Source organism: Nematolebias whitei, chromosome 8, assembly GCF_014905685.2.
Source record: "Nematolebias whitei isolate Nwh7 chromosome 8, NemWhi1, whole genome shotgun sequence".
Taxonomy (NCBI): Eukaryota; Metazoa; Chordata; class Actinopteri; order Cyprinodontiformes; family Rivulidae; genus Nematolebias; species Nematolebias whitei.
This window is the reverse complement of record NC_056505.1, coordinates 27,603,687-27,624,142: the sequence shown is the minus strand read 5'-3', so window position 1 is coordinate 27,624,142 and position 20,456 is coordinate 27,603,687. Positions and strand designations below refer to the sequence as shown.

The window sequence follows — 20,456 nt, the reverse complement described above, 5'->3', positions numbered from 1 at the left end:
GTGTTTTCAATCAATGGGATGATGATCAGGTGTGAGTGGGCACCCTGTTTGATTTAAAGAACAGGGATCTATCAAAGTGCTCCTCACAACATGTCTGTGGAAGTGGATCATGGCACGAACAAAGGAGATTTCTGAAAACATGAGAAAAAGTGACTAAAGAGTTTGGACTCCACCAATCCACAGTCAGACAGATTGTATAGAAATGGAGGTAATTCAAGACTTACCCTCCCCAGGAGTGGTCGACCAACAAAGATCACTACAAGAACAAGGCGTGGAATAGTCGGCGCACAGTAACTTCTAAGCAACTGAAGATCTCTCTCACATTGACTGATGTTGATGTTCATGAGTCCACCATCAGGAGAACACTGAACAACAATGGTGTGCATGGTAGGTTTGAGGGAGGAAGACGCTGCTCTCCAAGAAGAACATCGCTGCTCGTTGCAGTTTGTTAAAGATCACGTGGACAAACCAGAAAACTGTTGGAAGAATGTTTTGTGGACGGACGAGACCAAAATAGAACTTTTTTGGTTTAAATTAAAAGTGTTATGTTTGGAGAAAGGAAAACTCTGAATTCCTGTTTAAGAATGTTATCCCATCTGTGAAACATGGTGGTGGTAGTTTCATGGTTTGGGCCTGTTTTGCTGCATCTCACACCACATACTAATAACAAAGTTTCACATACTTTTGACACAAATATGTCATATTGGATTATTTTCCTCATTAAATAAATGACCAAGTATAATATTTTTGTTTCATTTGTTTAACTGGGTTCTCTTTATCTCCTTTTAGGACTTGTGTGAAAATCTGATGATGTTTTAGGTCAGATTTATGCAGAAACATAGAAAATTAAAAAGACTTAACAAACTTTCAAGCACCACCGTGCATGTGTGTGCATGCATGTGTTTGATATATGTGTATATATTTGGATGAGTGTATGTATATGGCCCTGTCCTCCGGTGCCACATTTGCACGAGGGGCTGCAGGTCTTCTTAGATGGGGGAGTTATTTCTGTTCTGTCAGGGTTGGCACTGATGTCACCAGCGTTTCCTCATCCTCCGGGCTCGTGTCAAATTTAGCTCCAGAGATTCTCCTGAATCTTTCCTGTTGCGTGTGTGTGTGTGTGTGTGTGTGTGTGTGTGTGTGTGTGCGTGCGCGCGTGCGTGCGTGCGTGTGTGTGCGTGCGTGTGTGCGTGTGTGTGTGTGAGAGAGAGAGAGAGGTTCTGTTGCATCCCCTCCTCCTAAATACAATAGTGCTTCTCTGGATGACAGATGCTGCTTAACCTGCCCTGACCCGGGGAGTTGTGATGGCTCAGATGATTGACAGGTCTATACAGGACACACCGAGGCTCTCCTCAACTCTGCCATGATGCTGTACCCCCCCACTCCCCCACCCCCTGAACAAGGAAAGGAACTGTCTCTTTGGGCAACCCCCCACTATAATATATGTCTAGCTGAGGCAAAGCCTAACGATGTGAATTAAGGGTAAAAGAAGGAGCCCACTTCTGCTACTTTGTCCTGTTGAGTAAAATATTAAGACAATCCGAGTGCTAAATCACTCCAGAGAAGGCTGGTAATGTGACAGTGCTGGAAAGCTCGCAGATTGTCCATTGTCATGAAGTCTCCTCAGCTGCAGCCACTGTGAGCTGCATTTATCATCACTGGAGACTGAAGGGAAGACACCATACTGCGGGTTTGTCATACTGGTTCTATATTGGAGAAGACAGCAGCTAGCAGGAAGCTCACTGCAGGATTAGAATTACAGCTAAGTAGAGCAATATCATGACTTCTTTTTCATCCTGTTGAGCTGCACGTTGCGTGCTTTTACTGTGGTTAATAGAGCTTTATTTTTTAAATATAGATAACCTTTGTTACCAGTAACTGAGATTAAATGGGAATTCTTGTGATATGCGTCCATTTTAATGATGCCCAAGCAAAAAAAACCAAAAACTTAGATATTTTCCAGGTGCTCCATCAGACAAGTGATACTGGACCGTGTGGCTCTGTTTCAGTGTGCACAAGCACAACAGCCTTTAGCGCATTCGAAGCAACTTGACATGTTTCCTCTTCTCCACTTTACTCCATCTCTTCCACAACACAAGCCGCCCCGCCTCCTCACTCGCAGAGCTTCTGTCCTCTCACGTGGAAGAAGTGCATTTCTGTGTCTTGTCCCGATGGGACAATTCTGGCTCATCCTCGGCCCACAGTCTCTGGATGCAGGGCTGGACACATGGTGTGCTTCTGGGGGGAGGGAGATAAACATCTGTTTGCACCACACATAGTTGTTTTTAAGGTTAAAACGAGCATCATTTGTGCTGTGGATCATCTGTAATGTGATGGTCAACAAGTGTACAGATTTGGAGATTGCAACACCAAATCTGACCCAGAACAGCTAAAAAACAATATAATGCTGTGGTTTATGTTTCGGTTATATTAAATTACTCAAATTTGTATTTGGCTTATTTTTTCTGCTGCCACTTTGTTTTTTGTTTTTTTAAGATTTTACATTATTTTAAAATATTATTGAGCTTTTAGTTGTGATCCAGACCTCTTGTGTACAGTTGTATTCTCAAAGCTTCAGCAGGGACTGGCAGTGAAGACAGCCGCTAGGGGGCACTGTGTCCGTTTGGTAAAAGCTCTTCTTATCCCCCCCCCCCCTCTCTAAAAGGGGCACAGTGCTGGTTGTCACAGAATCCTCCTCCTCCTGTTCTTCACAGAGCAGGGAAAGGATGAGATGGTTTTCTCCTCTTCTCAAAGTAGATATTCAAAGAGATCAATGAAAGTAGCTGATGTTTTTGTTCCCAGCAATAAAATATGTTTTTCTTTATTTCTAATAATCGGAGTTCTCTTCGTTGCCAGGATTCAATGCGCTCATAAATTCAAGGGAAACATTTTTTAATGTTCAATTTTTTTTAAATGCTGTAATTAGTAGCATTACTAGTTAATGTTGTTAGGCAGCTCATAATCAAAACTAAATGAATAAATAAAAATAAGTGGGGGAAAAAAAACACAAGGAAGAACAAAGTTAAGGAGAGCTCAGAAACTCAGATGAATTAAAGAAAGTTGTTTGTGGGAAATAAAGAAACATGGAAGAATAAAAAACTCTAGCTGCGTTTAACTTTACTGCACCTTGTTCTTTTCATATATTTCATGTCTTATCTTTAGGATTGGGAACCACTTAACCTTCCACAGATAACCTCTGCCATTTCATGCCCACACCTAATTAACCCCTGAAATAACTTCTCCTCATCTGGTCGTGTGAAGGGCCTTTATTATAATAGTAACAGAATACTATTGATTATTGAAACCCAAGTATCATCCATGACTTACTTCTGGTCTTTTAAGGAGGATTTTCTTCTTCTTCCTTCCCTCCGCTGGGACTTCGTTTAACAGAGCAGACTGGAGGGGTTTTGATTGGCGCATAAAAGTCTTGGGGATGGTGGGGGGTTGCCTTCATCAGCTCTTCTTTTCTGACTGAGCCACATGTCTTGGTTTATCTTTTAGAAATCCGATCTGCTCAAACTGCTTTTAAGAGTTCTGATTAAGATGACAGGCTATGACTCTTTATCTTATTTCTAAGATTTAAAAATTCAAATGTGCTGCTTCAGTTTAAGCCAAAGAATTATATATATATATATATATATATATATATATATATATATATATATATACATACATACTGCAGTTACTGTTGCATACTGTTTGTGTGTCTATCTTATTATTAACTTCTTTTTCTTCTCTGGAAACATGCTGAGTGAAGATGAAACAGGTAAGAGTCAGTTATAAAAGAAGTTAGAGGATCAGAGGTTCCCAAACTTCCGCTTTCACCCACAAAATAGAAGTTGCAGGTGACCCCCCCCCCCCCCAACTTAAACTCATTCTGCTCATAACTCATTTAACAAATAGCCTCATGATCAATGCATTATTTTTTATGGCCCCCCTTTTTTAACCTTTAAAACAGTTAAGGCTAAATATACTGCTGGCAATCATTTAAAAGATGATAATATTTTAATAGATTTCTTCATGATGTCATGATTTGATGTTCCTCGACGCACGCCCTGACCCCAACTTTGCAGAACACTGTCTATTACTAGATACAATGTGTTCTTTTATCTCAGAAATTAGTCTACATCTAGTTCAAATGTGCTTCAGAACATCACTTTTCAAGTGAAAGCTCTGACAGGTATAAATCTCTCCTCCGCGCGCACAGGAGTTTATAATCTCATAGACTCGCGGACCACCTTAACTGCGCTCGTCCCGCCCCCGAAGCTTCCACGGGGCTCTGTGATTGGCTGAGGCCTCCTGCATGGAAGTGGCTGCAGAAATGCAAAACTTGTTGCTGGCTGCTCCTCCGGAGGCGTTGATCTCACACAGCGCCAAGCGGCAGAGCGGAGTGCGAGAGTGGATCTGTGCGCGCTCAGACCAGCAGCGGTGAGAAAGGAGGACGCACGCGTCAGGAGCGGAGCGCACGGAAAGGAGTTAAAGAAAAAGAGAAGTAAAGGAGAGCACGGAGCGGCGGGGTGGAGGAAGGATGCTGTCAAGCCGCGCGGTGCGTGTGGAGCGCGGGTAGTCAGTGCGCACCGCGCGCTGCTCCTCAGAAACTCAAGGCTCGGTTCTGCCGGTGCCTGGATTTCAGAGCTGGTGCTTTTTTTGTGTGTGTGGACTAATCCAGCGCGCTGGTCTCTTGGTTTGAAGTCTGCTCAGCTTCCCATTTCAAGAATTTAAAGGACATCAGTAGCTATTTATTCAACCCACAGGCAGTTTGATCCAAATTGACTTTTTTTTATTATTATTATTATTTCCAGCATGGGACCGTATATAAAAAGTCTTTTTGGGACATTTAATGTCGAGCTGGAGTAATAAATTAGATGACATTAATTGTTTTAGCTTCCAGCTGATCTTTTTGAATCTTTTTGCATTCTTTTTTCAGTTTAGCCAGCTTTTCATTTTTGCTTTGCGCGTAAACATTTTTTTTTAGAATATCATAAATCGTTTTAAAGGCAAGTTTGTACCCAAGCGTTTTTTTTTTCAATTAAAAACAAAAACAAAAAACAGAAGAGCTGCTTAACGCATTCATGCAGAAACAGACGCACAGTCTGCGTGCGTATTTGGACACAGTCTGTCCGCACTAAGCTGCGCGTCCTTGGAGAAGTTAAAACAAAACCTCTCTAATGATTTCAAGACATAAGAACTTATTTGGTGAGTTTTATGTTTAAAGTTAACATATCAAAATAATCACTATAAACACTGTTTGCTGTGTATCATTTATTTTTATTTTCCTTCTTTTGTGGACAGACGGAAAAATACACAGTGTGCGGATGTCTGGCAAACTGGCCGTCATGTGGGATTGATTGCAGGGGAGTATGTTTGGGCTGGAGCAGTTTGGTTCTCAAATTAATAGCAGAAACCCTGGCCAGTCAGAGAGAAACATAAACCATCAGAGACTTAACATGGGCTCCCATTATAAAAGCCCAAGTTTTCATGCTGGAGGCCCGCCCGGAGCCGTGGACCCTGGCATGGGCCCCATGAACGAGTCACAAATGCTCGGGCTCAATATGAACATGAACGGGGAGCCTTATGGGAACTTTCACCCGCGGGGACACCCAGAAATGCATGGAGGTGGTGGACTTCAGCAGCAACAGCAAGGACCGATGCATGGATTTTTTAACAACCAGCAACCTCATCAACATGGCCATCAACCTCACCCCCACCAACATCACCCTCATTTCAGTGGGAACTTTGGAGCCCCAGAGTCAGGGTCATCATGCCTGCATGGTGGCAGGCTAATGGGCTACAACAACAATGGCATGGGACCTCAGCAGGGTTTTGGAGAAGGATTTGATCCTCTTGCAGAGGGACAAGCAGGAGATGGTTTTCCACAGCAACAGCAGCAGCAGCGGCAGAGTAACATACCAGACTTTCAACATCATGGGCCTCCCAGTGGCAACCATGCTGTCCCTGCTCCATGTCTGCCCCTGGACCAGTCACCCAACAGAGCAGCATCGTTCCATGGTCTTCCATCTTCCTCTTCCACCTCATCTGAGTCTCATGGTCTGGAGCCTCGACGGATGCCCAACCAAGGAGCTGTGGAGGGATTAGAGTATAACTTCCCAAGTGAGCCTCCATCAGGACATTTTGATGTACCAGTATTTTCCCCATCAGATTCAGAATCCCAAATACCACACTTTGGGCCCGGAAGGCCTGTACCCAGTGGAAGTTTCCCAGGGAACCCTGGCATGCCACGGACACCGGGTATGCCGGTCATTTCTAAGTCACACCAGCCGCCACAGCCTCAGCAGCCACAACATGGAGTGTTTTTTGAGCGTTTTGGAAATGGCCGGAAGGTGCCCGTGGGAATGGAGCCGGGGGTCAATACAAGACATCCTCTCATGCCGCAGCAACAACAGGCTGGTTTGATAGCCAGACAGAACTCGTGCCCCCCTGGCCTACCCCGACCCCCTCAGGCTGAGCCCAGCAACACTAACCCCAACATTCTAGATGGAGGGGTCATGATTCCTGGCCAACACAACCAGTTTGAATATCCCATTCACAGACTGGAAAATAGGGGTTTGCACCCCTATGGGGACCCCATGTTTAATATGCAACAGCCAGCTCCTCCTCCCTCCCAGCAGCCCCCAAATCAGAGACTGCAACACTTTGACTCTCCATACATGAACATGGCAAAAAGGCCTCGGTTTGATTTTCCTAACTCACACAGCGGCGATGGCTGGTGTGGCAGCATGGATAACCACCTCTCTCCCTCTGCTTACTCTGGTCTCCCTGGAGAATTCACCCCACCTGTGAATGAAGGTTTTGCACCAGGTCCCCTGCAGCATCCAGGGCCCGAGCCACAGTCTCTGCAGCAGCGCCAGAATGCAGCCATGATGATTAAACAGATGGCCTCTCGCAACCAGCAGCAGAGGATGAGACAGCCCAGTCTCCAGCAGTTGGGTCACCATGGTGATGTACCTCCTGGCCCAATGACTCATGGAGGTCCAGTTGGGAACATGCCTCAGCCAAACTTTGACAGGGAAAATGGTGGCAGGATGCCCAACATTGATGGACAAAATCCTCATGTACCTCAGGAGAACTCCTGGTTTCAGGGGTCCCACCCACCAGGAGAGATGATGTCACGGCGTTTGGGTGGAGCAGGTAATGAACCTGGGCCTAACGATATAGGGCTTCAGCAGAATGGGGCTGGGATGGTGTTTAGGCAAGGCATTGGCATGCAGGATCCCATGAGAATAGCAGGAGATGGACATGTGCAGACCCTTCATTCTCCAGGCATGCACTCACAGTTCAGTGGCAACATGGGCAACCTCTCACAAATGCAGTCTCCAGGAGCAGGAGCGGGACACCCAAATGCACCAGCAGAAAGGAGGCCATCTGACTTTCCTGCACCTCCAATGGGAGCACAGCCAGCATTTTCATATGGGGGGGCTAACCGCCAGGGGCCAGCACACAATGCTTCCCAGGGGGTGAACACCTCACCAGGGAGCTACCCTCCTCAGTCTGAGTTCCCCTCAGGCCAGCGGTCGTCTGTTAGTAAGCTTGGAGCTCTTTCTCTTGGGAACTTCAACAAAACCAGCTCTAAAGACAGTGTTTTCGGCCAGAGCTGTCTAGCAGCTCTGTCCACAGCCTGCCAGAACATGATTGCAAGCCTAGGGGCCCCAAACCTTAATGTAACATTCAACAAGAAGAACCAAAATGAGGGCAAGCGCAAACTAAGTCAGACAGAACAGGACATTAATAGCAGCACATCTAATGGGACTGGTGGTGCTGGTCCTGAGTATTTTCAGAGCAGCTCTTCCCAGAACAACCAGATGCCTGGCACCGGGAATAGCAACTCTAAACCTGTAAGTCAAAGCCAGACGGTGCAGGGGGAAGCCAGTGCCCTCTCCCCAAACTACAACATGGACGCTACCCCGTGCAGTGAGGGGAAGGCAACAACAGGGAGTGGGAGAGGGAGAGGGAGGAGAAAAAGAGACAGTGGACATGTAAGCCCTGGAATTTTTTTTTCCTCTGATAATGGTAACCCTGTTGTAAGTCCAGGCCAGCAGACCCCCACTGCTGGCATTGGGGAGAGGGGTGGGGGCACGCCCCATGAGAAGCACCTCCAGTCACCCTCTTGGGGAAAAGGAGGAGACCTAATGTTGGGGGACCAGGCTGACCTTATGTCTTCTTTAGACAGTGGCATTCAAAGTGTTGCTGCCAAGTCTGACAGCAGCTCACCAAGAGTGGACTTTCCTGACGATGTCAGCACTCACTACGGCAACGAGGATGAGGTGTCATCCAGCTCAGATGCAGGGGGGGCCTCTGCCACTAAGCCCAATCGCAGCCCCATGATCACAGGTTCACCTAAAATGCAGAGGAGTGATCATGGTTTAATTAATGGACAAAAGCCCCTTGGCATGGGCATTAACAATCATACTACCTCGACACCAGACAGCTATGGACTGAATGCTGGTGTGGGCACCGGGGCCAGTGGGGTGAGCCACCCGGGCACTCCTGGGGTGGAGCAGGTACGCACTCCATCCAGCACCTCAGGCCAGGAAGAAATCCACCCTTTAGAGATTCTTCAGGCCCAGATCCAGCTACAGCGGCAGCAGTTCAGTATCTCAGAAGACCAGCCCCTGGCCATGAAGAATGGCAAAAAGAGCGGCGATTGTCCCTCGCAGAACGGAGACAATGAGCTGGCAAGCTGCAGCCCGGATGCTGGGAAGGGCTCAATGGGCACTATTGACCTTGACGCCCTCATGGCAGAGCAGCACGCCACCTGGTACGTGCCCGGTGACAAGGCCATGATGGATGGGTCAGAGGATGACAAGGCCATGGGACCCTGGGAAAAAAATAAAAGCCAAAACAACAATAAGGAAGGTAAATGGCATCTCACTCTTTTTTTTTTTTTTTTTTACTTTTCATTTTCTCCATTTTTCACATGCAACTAAGTTTCCATCAATGTTTCTCCCAAAGTTAGAACATTTAGATTCACAAAAATGCAGCTTATTTGATCTGAATTGAAGTAAAAGTATGTTAAAATATAGAATGTGCAGGTGAAAGTTGTCAGATAGAAACATTTGTTCATATTGTGGAAGCAGGGACCATCTCTTAGTTTCTTTGTCACTTCTAACTTTAAAACGATCAAAAATGGTGTGTGCACAATTTAAGATTTTATAAAGAAATATGTGGATTTTTACTTTGTAAATTTAAGGTAGTAAGAAAAAGTGCAATTTTAATGACATGAATTGCATTTGAATTATTTTTTTTGAGTTTACAGGGAAAAAAACATTAAAAAAAAAAAAGCTGAAGAAAAGTAAACATTTCCTGTGGCTCTTTATCTCAGTTTTCAGGGTGAACAACTACATTGAGAAGATTAATAGCTTTGTGAGGAGATGCGTGTGCACAGCAGGGTTCCCCTCTCCTTCTTATTACGTGTTTGTTTTTGTCATTATCATGAGATAATGCCGAGCTGGTCAGAATGGATTGATTTTTAAATCTCCCTGACAGGATATCTTGGATTACTGATTGTGGGGAAATTACTGCCATGCACTTCTTTTAGAATTGGTAAACGGACACAAATATTTATTCTGATCTATTCTGATGTCCAGTGGTTCAATAGGTTTGATTTCATTTGTTAAATAATTGTTTGACGTCAAAGCAACTCATTCAGATATTTTTTAATGCATCTTATTTTTAATATTACTTTTAAGATTATTTTAAAGAGATTTACATAATTTCTAAATATAAAAAAATTGAAAGGCACAGAAGCAGGTTTTTCCTTAGAACAGATATTAATTGTAAATTGTAGAGGCAAGTGTTTGGATAATTTTATTTAATTTGCAACACGTTAATGGCAGCAATAATAATAATAATAATTTTTATTATTATAATATAATGATAATGATAATAATAATTTCCCGTATTCTAATTATATAATTTAACATATTCTTTAATGTTAGCAGCGTGTGGATATGTAGATGGTGAGTATTTGTGCATCTCGCTCCTCCTGCGCCTCTTTGTTCTGAGCAATGTCGGGAGCGCGCATCGCGTCCGTGCACGTCGTTAGTGTGAAACGTGCAGAGAGAGGGTGTCGGGTTCTCCTATTACACCCAGTGATCCATGTAGCTCACCGTTCAGTGTGTGCTCATCTAGCACTGTTCAGTTATAAAGGAGCAATGCAAACAATCATTATTAGTTTTCCACTAAAGGGATCAAAAGCTGGATATTTAAAGATAATGGCTTTCATAATATTTAATTTGATTTTCAGTTTTAAATTCCATAATTAGAAGTTAGCCACGTTGACTCTGCTGTATTTTGCATCTTTTACATTAGAAATTAAAATAAGAAAACTCCACTAGCATTCAAAAAAAAAAAAAAAAACTGTAGTGAGTCTTGATTTTTCCTCATCTCTCCTCTCCTCCTCCTCCTCCTTCTCCTCCTCCTCTCCCAGCCCTCCCTGCATGGACTCCAGGCATGCAGCACTGAAGCGATCGATAGCTAGTTAGCACAAATCACAGCTCCTGACAGTTTCTCATTTGAGTGCCTCAGACAGCAAAGATGAAGAAAGAAAAAAAAAAGGAGCCTGAGCTGTGTTTTGAAGGGGAGGGGGGGCTTTTGGAGATTGAATCTGATGCGTAGGCTACACGGAGGGGGAGCAAAATAACATAATAATTTTAGATAAGTCATAGCCCACAGTGTAAGCTCCCAAAGATAACATCCCAAAGACTTTTTCTCACCGCAAAAAAATGTTCTCTTCGACCACTCAGTCGAGCTGCAAGTCGTCAATCTTGTAAACAAAAATCTGCCACAGGCGGGGAAATGCAGTGACACTAATTTCAAATAAATCAGGACCGCTCTTTAGCCTATTAGCCTTAATAAAATATTACTTGTTAAGAGGGAGATCGTTCTAATAAATGCAATATTAATTTGTGTAATTGTTCAGACAGATGACTTTATAGTGCCACTTTTAGTCATTTTAAGTAACATTTTGTCATCAGCATCCTCATCATCCGCTGAAACATCAGCCAGCGTAATATACATAAATATTTCTGCTGGTTAAAGTTAAAGATATATATATATATATATATATATATAAAATATATATATATATATATTTTTTTATGCAAGTTGAATAAATACAGTGCTAGATGAGCACACACTTCTAAAATGTATATATTTGGCCGTTTTGCTCTTCCACGAGTGCAGAGTATTTTAGATTTTTGTAAATCATAAACGTATTTCTGGTTATTAATATTAGAATATAAGAAAATTTAATTTACACAAACATTTAGCTGAAAAATAGAACTTAATTAATTTTTTGTATCACTTTTTGGGCTTTTTCACCTAAATCGTTGCTGTAAACTTTGCTTTTAACTTACGATTAAATGTTTTTAATTGTGTGAACAATTGTGTTGTTTTTATAAATAATTTTTGCTCAGTGTTAGAACTATACCGCAGTGTGCACAGATGAGTTGATAGCAGTGAGACTGAAAACAAGCTGGAGGGGTCAAAGGTCATCTTGGTTCCTATAGGCTGGTGCTTTATTGCAAGCTTCACTGAAAAGACGTGAAACAACGGATGATTTTACTGACGGGTTTGCTCATCTTTGCTGCTCGCTGCGATAAAAATAAGACAGGCTGCAAGTGTTCAATAACTTCCTCTGAATGTTTAAAGTGTCAACAACTAGCTGATAAAAGTTCAGCTGAGCTTTCAGGAAGTGCATCCCAGCTCACTTCTTCTATGGTCCCTTTGTGCCTGTTCAGGCTGATGCATGAGGCGGTGATCCCTCGGATCGTGTATTCGGCCTCCTGTCTTTGTCATGATGGGCGTCTCAATTTGTCTCGAACAAAAACAACCTTTTTTTTTTTTAACTTTCTTCCTTTTTCATTTTGTATCTTAGCGCTGACTGTTCATTTGGAACCACATGCTCAGCCTTGATAACAGACAATAGCAGCGGAGGGAAATGATTCAGTTTGTTTTATTTTTACTTCTTCTTGCGTTTGTTGTCACACGTTTGTGTGCCTTTCTTTCTTTTTCCATCAGTGCCGTTAAAGCACTTCACAGCTGACCTTGTGGACTAGTTTCACTTTTGGCACCCAGCTGATCAGGCCTGAAAACAGCTCTAATAATAACTAAAACCTCTGTTGCTCCAACGTTGACGGCTTTGAAACGAAGGAGCTCACATCTTATCACACTTTACTCAAAAGCGCACGTGCAGCCGTATTGATATTCCACCGTGGAGAGCAGTCCTGTGAGACTACCCCGGCTTTGACATTTCAGCGCGACAACAACCCCACCAATCACACCAGTAATTTCTGTTTCCCTTTCTATCTTAAAAAAAAAAAAAAGAGAAGCGAGTGATTGACACATGCATGAATGTAGTAAAAACAGCCCGGGGCGGTTTATGTTCTTTACCTGTCATTACAAGGTGTTTCATATTGACTTCTGCAACAACACCCATCACAACAAGCCGTTTCACCCATACGCCTGCACAGCAGTTATCATTATGATAATCATAGCAATTAGCGCATGTTTTATTGTTTTCCTAAAGTTGTAAATTAGCCAGCAGCAACAACTGGAAGTGGACTTTTATGTTTGACAGAAATTCAAAAGAAATGCAAGACAAAAATCGTTCTTGCAACACATTTTTGTCGTCTTTGGCGAAAACCTATTTAGGAACAACGTAAATATATTTAAAATATGAAAAATGTTACCTTTGTCGGTGTGTGTGCATATGTGACAAAGGGTTGGACTGTTGGCACTGCAGCTCGATAGCTTGGGTTTGTCAGCTGACGACCGTAAAGTTTGATTTACTTCAACTCTGTCAGGCTCACAGCTTCTGGCTTGGATCTCAGGTGTCTCGCTGCGTGGAACGTGCACATTTCATCCCAATGTGTTGAAAATATTTAAGAGTATTTATTTGACTTTTAAACGGTGCAGGACTGAAAAGGGAAAAAACGCCGTCTGGCTTGCACTTAACGTGTCTGGAATTTAAGACGGCGTTTGGGAGCATTTGTGCGTTTGTTTACATGTTTTTTTGGCTTTTTTTTTTTTTGTTTGGCACGACATTGAGCATTAAGTGACAGTCAAAGGAAGCCTATTTAAAAAAAAATAGAGCGCCTGTGACTGATCAAGTGAGGGGAAGAGAAAAAAAGATGAAGGTGTCAAGCCTTTTGCTTTGCTGGATCTTCAACTCTTCAAAATAGTAGCTCATCCGGTGTTTTGTTTTTCCCAGGGGAAGGGTGCTGGAATAAAATGAAACTTGTCTCAGCATGTGGTAAATATTCTCCTTGGATGCAGCTGCAAATGGAGCGCTGAATTTGTGCAGGAGGAGATCCAAGCCTTTGGCTGCAGATGCATGTGGCAGCCAGCCGTCCACTGTCATGCACAGTGACCTCCACAACCATCATAAAGTGGCACTGCACACCTGAGCAGCATCCCAGAGCAGACGAGCTGCTCTTAAAAAGGTGTGTGTGCGTTTTCAGTTTTTCCAAGGCGTGGATGTTGTCGTGCTGCCAGCAGCGGTTATGTTATTTGCCGTACAGGTAGTCGTCAGGCGCAGTTTAATTTGTATTGAGGAACTGACAAATGAGTTATGACATTGGAGGTGTTTCTTCTGGGAGACAGAAGCAGAGACTGATGGAGCGCGAGCGTAGGCAAGAGAGACGGAGGGAAGCTGTTTTTTCAGTCTCGCTCACAAGTAAATGGGCAACAGCCGCCATTTGCCTTTATAGAAGAGAAAATAATACATTTTTATCAAATCTGCCTTCATTTTCATGCTGCTTGATGGAGTTTTAAGTACATACCTGTATACGTTTTACTTAACATTTAAAACTAATTCGTGTGCTTTTATAATCACAATACAAAAATTACCCGGATCATGATTTTTTTATACAATCGTGTATTTTGTTTTTCAAAACTCCACAACATTTCATATGTTCCTGCGTGGTTGATCTTCTGCGAGCGGGTGCAGACTGTGAACACAGCACGCAGGCATGAGCAGAAACAACACCGAGACACTGACGTAGATCAATATGTCACTGACTTGGATGACATGCTGGACAGGTCCTGGACATGGCTGTGAGTTATGTAGGAGGCACTAAATCACTTCCCATGTTCTGATTTGTGTCTGGAAGCACTTATTGTGGCCGAAGGGGGAGGTGTGTGTGTGTTTGTGTGTGAGGCTATGAGTTTTAGGGGATGGGAATGAGTGTGTTTCTGGAGTGAAGGTAACAAATGCTGGGGGCAGTGCCTGCCTGGGCAGGTTTTTCTTTTTCCTTTTCTCCCCCCCACTTCGTGTTGCAGGGCAGAGAACAGAGAGGAAATTCAAACCAAAATAACCTCTGTGCCCTTGCCTGAGAAATGTGTCCCCCCCACTCCCTGCAGTTATCCTCTCCGCTCTAAGGGAAAGGTCATGCTAAGGCACTTGGGTTGAGTTGGGAGTGTGGGGGATGCAGGGGAGCCTCACATGCCCCCCCTCTAACATCTTCCCCGAGGCGTGGATACCCAGGACAATGCACTTGGTGTCTCTTGTGATCATTCTTAAAGTTTAATAGTAATTTTTGTGTCAGTCTTAATTAACCTAACTGTGATTTTTGACACGGAGCTGCGTGTCCTTAGTGAGAATCTTAAAATACAACGTTTCATTCAGGGAAACATCCTGTGGGTGCATTCTGCCTGTTATCTTCTTTTTTAAAAAAAACTTGGGGTTTAAAATCAGAATTTCTCCTCCTGCTTTGTGGCGGCTGTTTTGTGCTGACAGAGCCCCGCGCAGGAGGAGCAGAGCGGGAGTTGTGATGCGAGAGGAGTCTGACCTGATGTCACACACTGTCACAGGAGCGAAAGCCTTCGGGTGTTTTTGTCAGGGAGCGAAGCCATCTGATTGGTTTGGTTTGTGCTCGGAGAGGACGGGGTCGTGCCCTCGGGAGCCTGAGGTCAAAGGTGAAGTGTCGTCATGGCTGTATAGGGCTCCGGATAGAAAAGGGCACAGGCCCGCCGTATGAGACGCCGAGGCCTGGGAAATCATTGTGACGGCAGGACCTCGCACCAACACGCTGAATTTTTCTCTTCTCTTTTTAAACGTAGCCTAATTTCTTTTCTTACATTCAGCCCCAAAGGTGATTGAAATTATAACTGTGCTGCTGCTTTTAGAAGGAGTTTTAAAATTTAATAACAATTAATACCGAGCTAGTTAGAAAAACAGTCTCCAAGCAGCCTTTGTTTACCTCCCTGTGTTTCTTGGGGCGTGCAGAGTGTGTGTGTTTGGAGGTGTGTGTGCGGTCTGACATGTAAACCCGTGTCAGGCCGTCAGCTCCCAGACACATTGGTGTCATCCAGACAAGTGGAGCTGTGCGCCGTGCTCCCTGCCTTCATGGCATTCAAGCTCTACTCATCTCTGTAAATCGTTTCTGGCTGTGTCTGTGAAACGGCTTCAGAGTGTGTGTGAGTGTGTGTGTGTGTGTGTGCAGACACCAAATAAACATAAACTCTACTCTGAGTGAGAGATTTGGCCATAAAAATCCATCCCTTCAGATTCAGTATTTATTCAGCACGTGTCTTTAGTAATCTTTTGTGGCTAGAATGTGGTTAAGGTTATTAAGGTATATCTGAGGCTCAGAGCAGCTGCCTGCTCTGCTCCCGTCTCGTTTTTATTAGGCGTTTACCCTCTCTCTGGTGGAAGCTGAGCACTTGTTTCCTTCGAATGAATAGGCTATTACAGAGATATTACCATGGATGTGAAATTTACATCAGTCAGTGAACAACCATAACCAGATAGATTTTATTACTTAAAGAAAAATCGGCTTGCTTGTAAAATGTTATGGTGATTGTGAGAGTGAGACTTGAGTAATTGTGAAATTTCACACTGCCGTTTCCACTTTTGAACAAATCTGCCGTCATGGATAAATCCTACAATTTTTTTTTGTCTCTATAAAAATTGCACTCCTTGAAACTCTCTTGAATACTTTAAAATATGAGGATTTTTTTTAATTTTATTTGTTTACCTTTGCTTGTTTCACCGGTGGTATTGAATGCTGTAAAAACATGCATTGTAGCTAATCAGCAGATTCTAACTAGAAAAACATAATTTACTTTTTTTTGTTTCATTTATAGATGCGTAAAAACAAATCAACATTAATCAGGATCCAAACATAATTTCAGAGTTTATTTTTAGACAAATATGAGTGTGTAAAAAGCGCATAATCTCTGATATTTAGGTTTTGCTTGTTTTCATCAGTGTATTTTACGCCGTTGTTTTTTGTTTGAAGCTGAGTCTACCTGGTGTTTTATGCGTGTGTGTTTCTACACGTATGTTCGTGTGTGCAGGTTTGTGTGTGTGCATGTGGAGCAGCAGCTGAGTGCTGGTGTGAGCGTGTGTTTTTGGCCGTGTGTGTGTTGTCAGTTTGCTGTGTGTCAGCAGAGCCAGGGGAACGCTTGGCTGCCTATTCAGGCCGGTGTGGACCCTGCTGTGCCCAGCTAGCATGAGCTGCCGGCGGGTGCTTTGGGGCACAGCTCTGGGAAGAGGGGGTGTGAGGGGGTGGGGGTGGCAAAACTGGCAGGGGGTGGAGATCAGCCATGCTGAGGTGTATGACTGTACCCTCTGGCAAATGTGAGATCTTGTCACAGCCGCCACCAACGCTGCTCTAAAATCCCCATCTCTGCCACCGACAGCCCCCGCTTTCAACGGGCTCCAGGTTCTGGGGAGGAAAATGGAGGGAATTTTACAGCTAGGGTGATAGGAGCGGATGAAACGGAGAACAACGGGGAGGCTTGGCCACCTGACCTTTCACCAAATCCCCTCACTTTTCCATTCCAGTGGTCGCAGCCCAGACTAGCTGGGGGGGGGAGATGCTGCCTCGGTTCGTGCAAATCTGCCTCCTTGTCCTGACGTCTTGGTCGAGTCAAGCCTGGCTTAGCTTTTTTTCTTCTCGTTGCATTTTAATCAAACTGTATGACGGCTGCCACGAGCTTTGTAGGAGAAATGACAGAGGAAGATAAAAACAGCAGAGGAGGAGGAGGATACAAGCACGAACGTTAGCTTTTCTCTTAGGTGAGCAACACCCTGACTGGTGTTGTGATCTTGGGCCTCCGTGCCCAGACTGTCATCTATCACAGCCCCCCACCCCCCCGACACATGTAACTCAGCTTGTCAGAGCTGTTTCCCACCTGTCTCAGGGTTCAGACACCAACTCGTCCCTGATCCTCAAAAAGCTTTTGTGTCTTTGCGCAGCTGATCTGATTTGTTTCAACCATCCACACGGAGCAAGGCACTGGTGCGTTTTGTGTGCCGAGGAGATGGAGGATTAATCGGACTGATGTAAACGAAGGATCTCTAACATCTTCACATGCATCTTCTCTCTGGCTCGGGGCTCGCTTGGAGGCACAACCCAAAGCGCACGATGCATCGCTACAGTTGCCTTATAACGCCGCACCGCTACATCTTGTCTAGTCTCTCCTCCCTTTTTCAACGTCTTGTGTTTTCTTTAAAACTTCAATATTCTGTTTATTTATTTATTTATTCATCTTGTTTTTTTTTTTGTTTTTTTTTGCCACAGTTTGTACCTTGACAGAAAGACGTGATGAATTGTGACCACACACTCGTAGGTAGAGGTTAGCACATTTGTCAATCTTCTCACACATAAAGCATACATGTTAGGCGTCAGCATGCGCTCATATAAATATGTTTTCGTATGATGTATAATCAACCTCAGTATGGATTTTCTGCAACCCTTTAATAGAGGACTCCACACCTTGCTGACACGAGGTCGATACTGCGTCACAGTCATTATAGCAGTAAATTGGGCCAAGCAGGGTCAAAGGTCACTTTTCTTCGTGCCCCTTGACTCACAGATGGGAGGTTGTGCAGGGGTGTTGCAGATTTGCATGCTAGCTTGTGTGTTGTGTGTTTCACATGTTTATATCAGGCTGTGAGTGAGGAGGTGGACTGTGAGGAGAGGAAGCTTTGCTTACAGGCTCCTATTTGGGTCTTATCGATGGCAGGGGGGTGGAGGGTGGAAGGGTGTTGAATTAATTTCACAGTGCAGATTTAGAGTGGGATGTGAAAATGACACTGGTTTAATTAAATGTGTGTATTTTAAATGATTCATCTGTATCAGCGAATGCCAGCTGCTTAAAGTTGCTTCTCTCTCTGTTTTCATTTATTTTTTATTTTTTTGCAAAAGTCCTAATTCCCCTTTTCCCCCCCTCTGTGCTTGTTTGCAGATTCAGAGCTCTCCCAGAGTAAGGCTGGAGCTGCCACCACCGGAGCTGGAGGAGGAGGTGGAGGAGGTGGGAGCAGCGGCGGGAACCACCTGCAGTGCCTGTCCGTCCACTGCACTGATGAGTTGGGGGACAGTAAAGGCCGAGGGGGCCCCGTCTCCTCTTGGCGCTCGCTCCATTCTGATATCTCGAATCGTTTTGGGACGTTTGTCGCAGCTCTGACTTGATCAAAAACAAGGAAAGAAAAAGAAACGGGCCTGGAGAAAGAAGGACGGAGATTTAGAAAAACAGAAAGACAACCTCAGAGACGAAAAGAATAAATGAAAACGATGAGAATCTATTGATGAGACTGATGTCTGCAGCCCCTGCCTGTTCAGGGCGAGGGGCATCTACACTCAAACATGAACGTACTTACACCATACACTCACACCTAAAAGCAGACTCAAATGTCTTTTTTTCTTCCTTTCAGAACCTCAAATCCATTCTTTTTCTTTTAATTCCTTTGTTGAAGAAAAATTAATGTTAAAGGAAACATAAAGGCAAAGACAAGATGTCAGTTTTCATTGGCTTTTATTGTAGCAGGGTGTGTTGTGCTGCAACCTCATGGCTTTTACTCTGTTAAATTAGCCTGTCTGCCCTTACCTCAGTTACCAGTTTGCAGCCAGGAAATTTCACCATTTCCAGGCCAAAATGCTTCTACACGCTCGTATTCTGCAGCCCACAGTGAGACAGGGCCTGCAGGTTTATCAAAAGTTGCCAGAACACTAAGAAGCAGACCCAGAAGACGACTAGCAGAGGAGAAAGTATGCATGAATGTAACAGCAGTTTCCTTGTGAACACACTTTTTCTTTTTGTCAAAGACAGTTTTAAACTTTTTTTATTATTATTATTTCTGCTCCCAGAGATGAAACCTGTATTTCGCTTTCAGCTGTTCTGCTAGAACACTTTTTCCCTCATTGTCTTTTGCTTTTTTTCTTCTGCTATCCATCTTGTGAGCTACTTGTATACAATTCAGCCAATGAGAACTTAAAAAAAAATGGTGATCAAGGGTTTGTTTGAAATGGAAAATAAAATAAAAAAGATTATTGGTATTGCACATGTATAATAAGAGAAAATTTGCTGTGTGTTAGGCAATCTTGTAACCTTTAAATAAAGCTTCTGTTGACTTTGAACTTCTCGAACAATAAATGGAGGACTGTGACGGCAATTTACAAACAGATTTTTTTTGTTATCGTTTTCTTTTTTTTATTAATATGTAAAGTGCAGTCGTCTGTTTTCCTGCATATTGTATATATCTGTATATGTTTTATTGAGTAACTAAATAACAATAAATATGATGTTAAAGGTGTCATTCAGATTTTTTTCTCCTTTGATGAGTTTTGCAAAATCTTCAGAAATACGACCAAGTGAAGATCAAAAGTATTTCTTGGTATTCTCTGCACAACACATCACAAAGAAGTTATACTCGAGGAATGTTCAGCTTTCTGATCAACTTTGTGCATCAGGATCAGTGACGTCTGCATGATATTCCCAGTCAGAGATGACTGGGAAGCTGTAGACTGTGTAGATGAACAGATGCTCAGATATATTCATCATTTAACACGGATTCCTCATTTTTCTGGACTGAATAAAACGTGCATTGAATTTAAGGAAATGCAAACGTGAGATGTCATTTATATTTGACCCATCAAAATGAATGCGGTCATTTATTTACAGAATCAAAATTTAACATCAAACATTTACATTAATTTGGCAAATTATGAAAATAACAACATAAGCAATCAATCAGGAAAAATCATACGGCCATGATTTTTCCGTTGCTTCACCACAGACATTTATGAATACTGTACAACTATGATCTTTTACCCACATGAATGTGGGTGAGCATTTTACACAGACATTTCTAAAATATCTGGAAGAATTTCTACTTGATAGAAAAGTTTAAAGATGGAAAGAAGTTTAGAGGGAGTAAGATGGTGTGTGAGGGGTGAAATGTGTTCACCAGAATCGACACTCTCCGGCTTTCTTCAGCTTTTCCTTACAGTACACTTAGGTGATGAAATCGGCTCCTTTACCTGGAGATGTCTCAGGTGAGATTCCGTTTAACGCACCCTTTCAGCGTCTCAGTAGGATGCTGTTACTCGTCCGAAGTAATGGCGAGGCTCTGTTCGACACATATTCACCTCAGTGGAAAATGTTATAATCCCATGGAACTCGGAAGAGCTCTGTTGTCAGGATCATCC

General features: G+C 43.4%; 1 protein-coding gene across 1 annotated transcript; it reads left to right on the top strand.

Annotated features, from left to right (window-relative positions):
• The first annotated feature begins 4,338 nt into the window (after positions 1-4,338).
• mn1b (meningioma 1b) lies at positions 4,339-19,564 on the top strand. The gene is made up of 3 exons (XM_037681128.1): positions 4,339-5,196; positions 5,293-8,874; positions 18,217-19,564. Exons 2-3 carry the CDS (start codon positions 5,361-5,363, stop codon positions 18,438-18,440), a joined length of 3,738 nt encoding a protein of 1,245 aa, XP_037537056.1. The 5' UTR covers positions 4,339-5,196; positions 5,293-5,360; the 3' UTR covers positions 18,441-19,564.
• Positions 19,565-20,456: the final 892 nt, after the last annotated feature.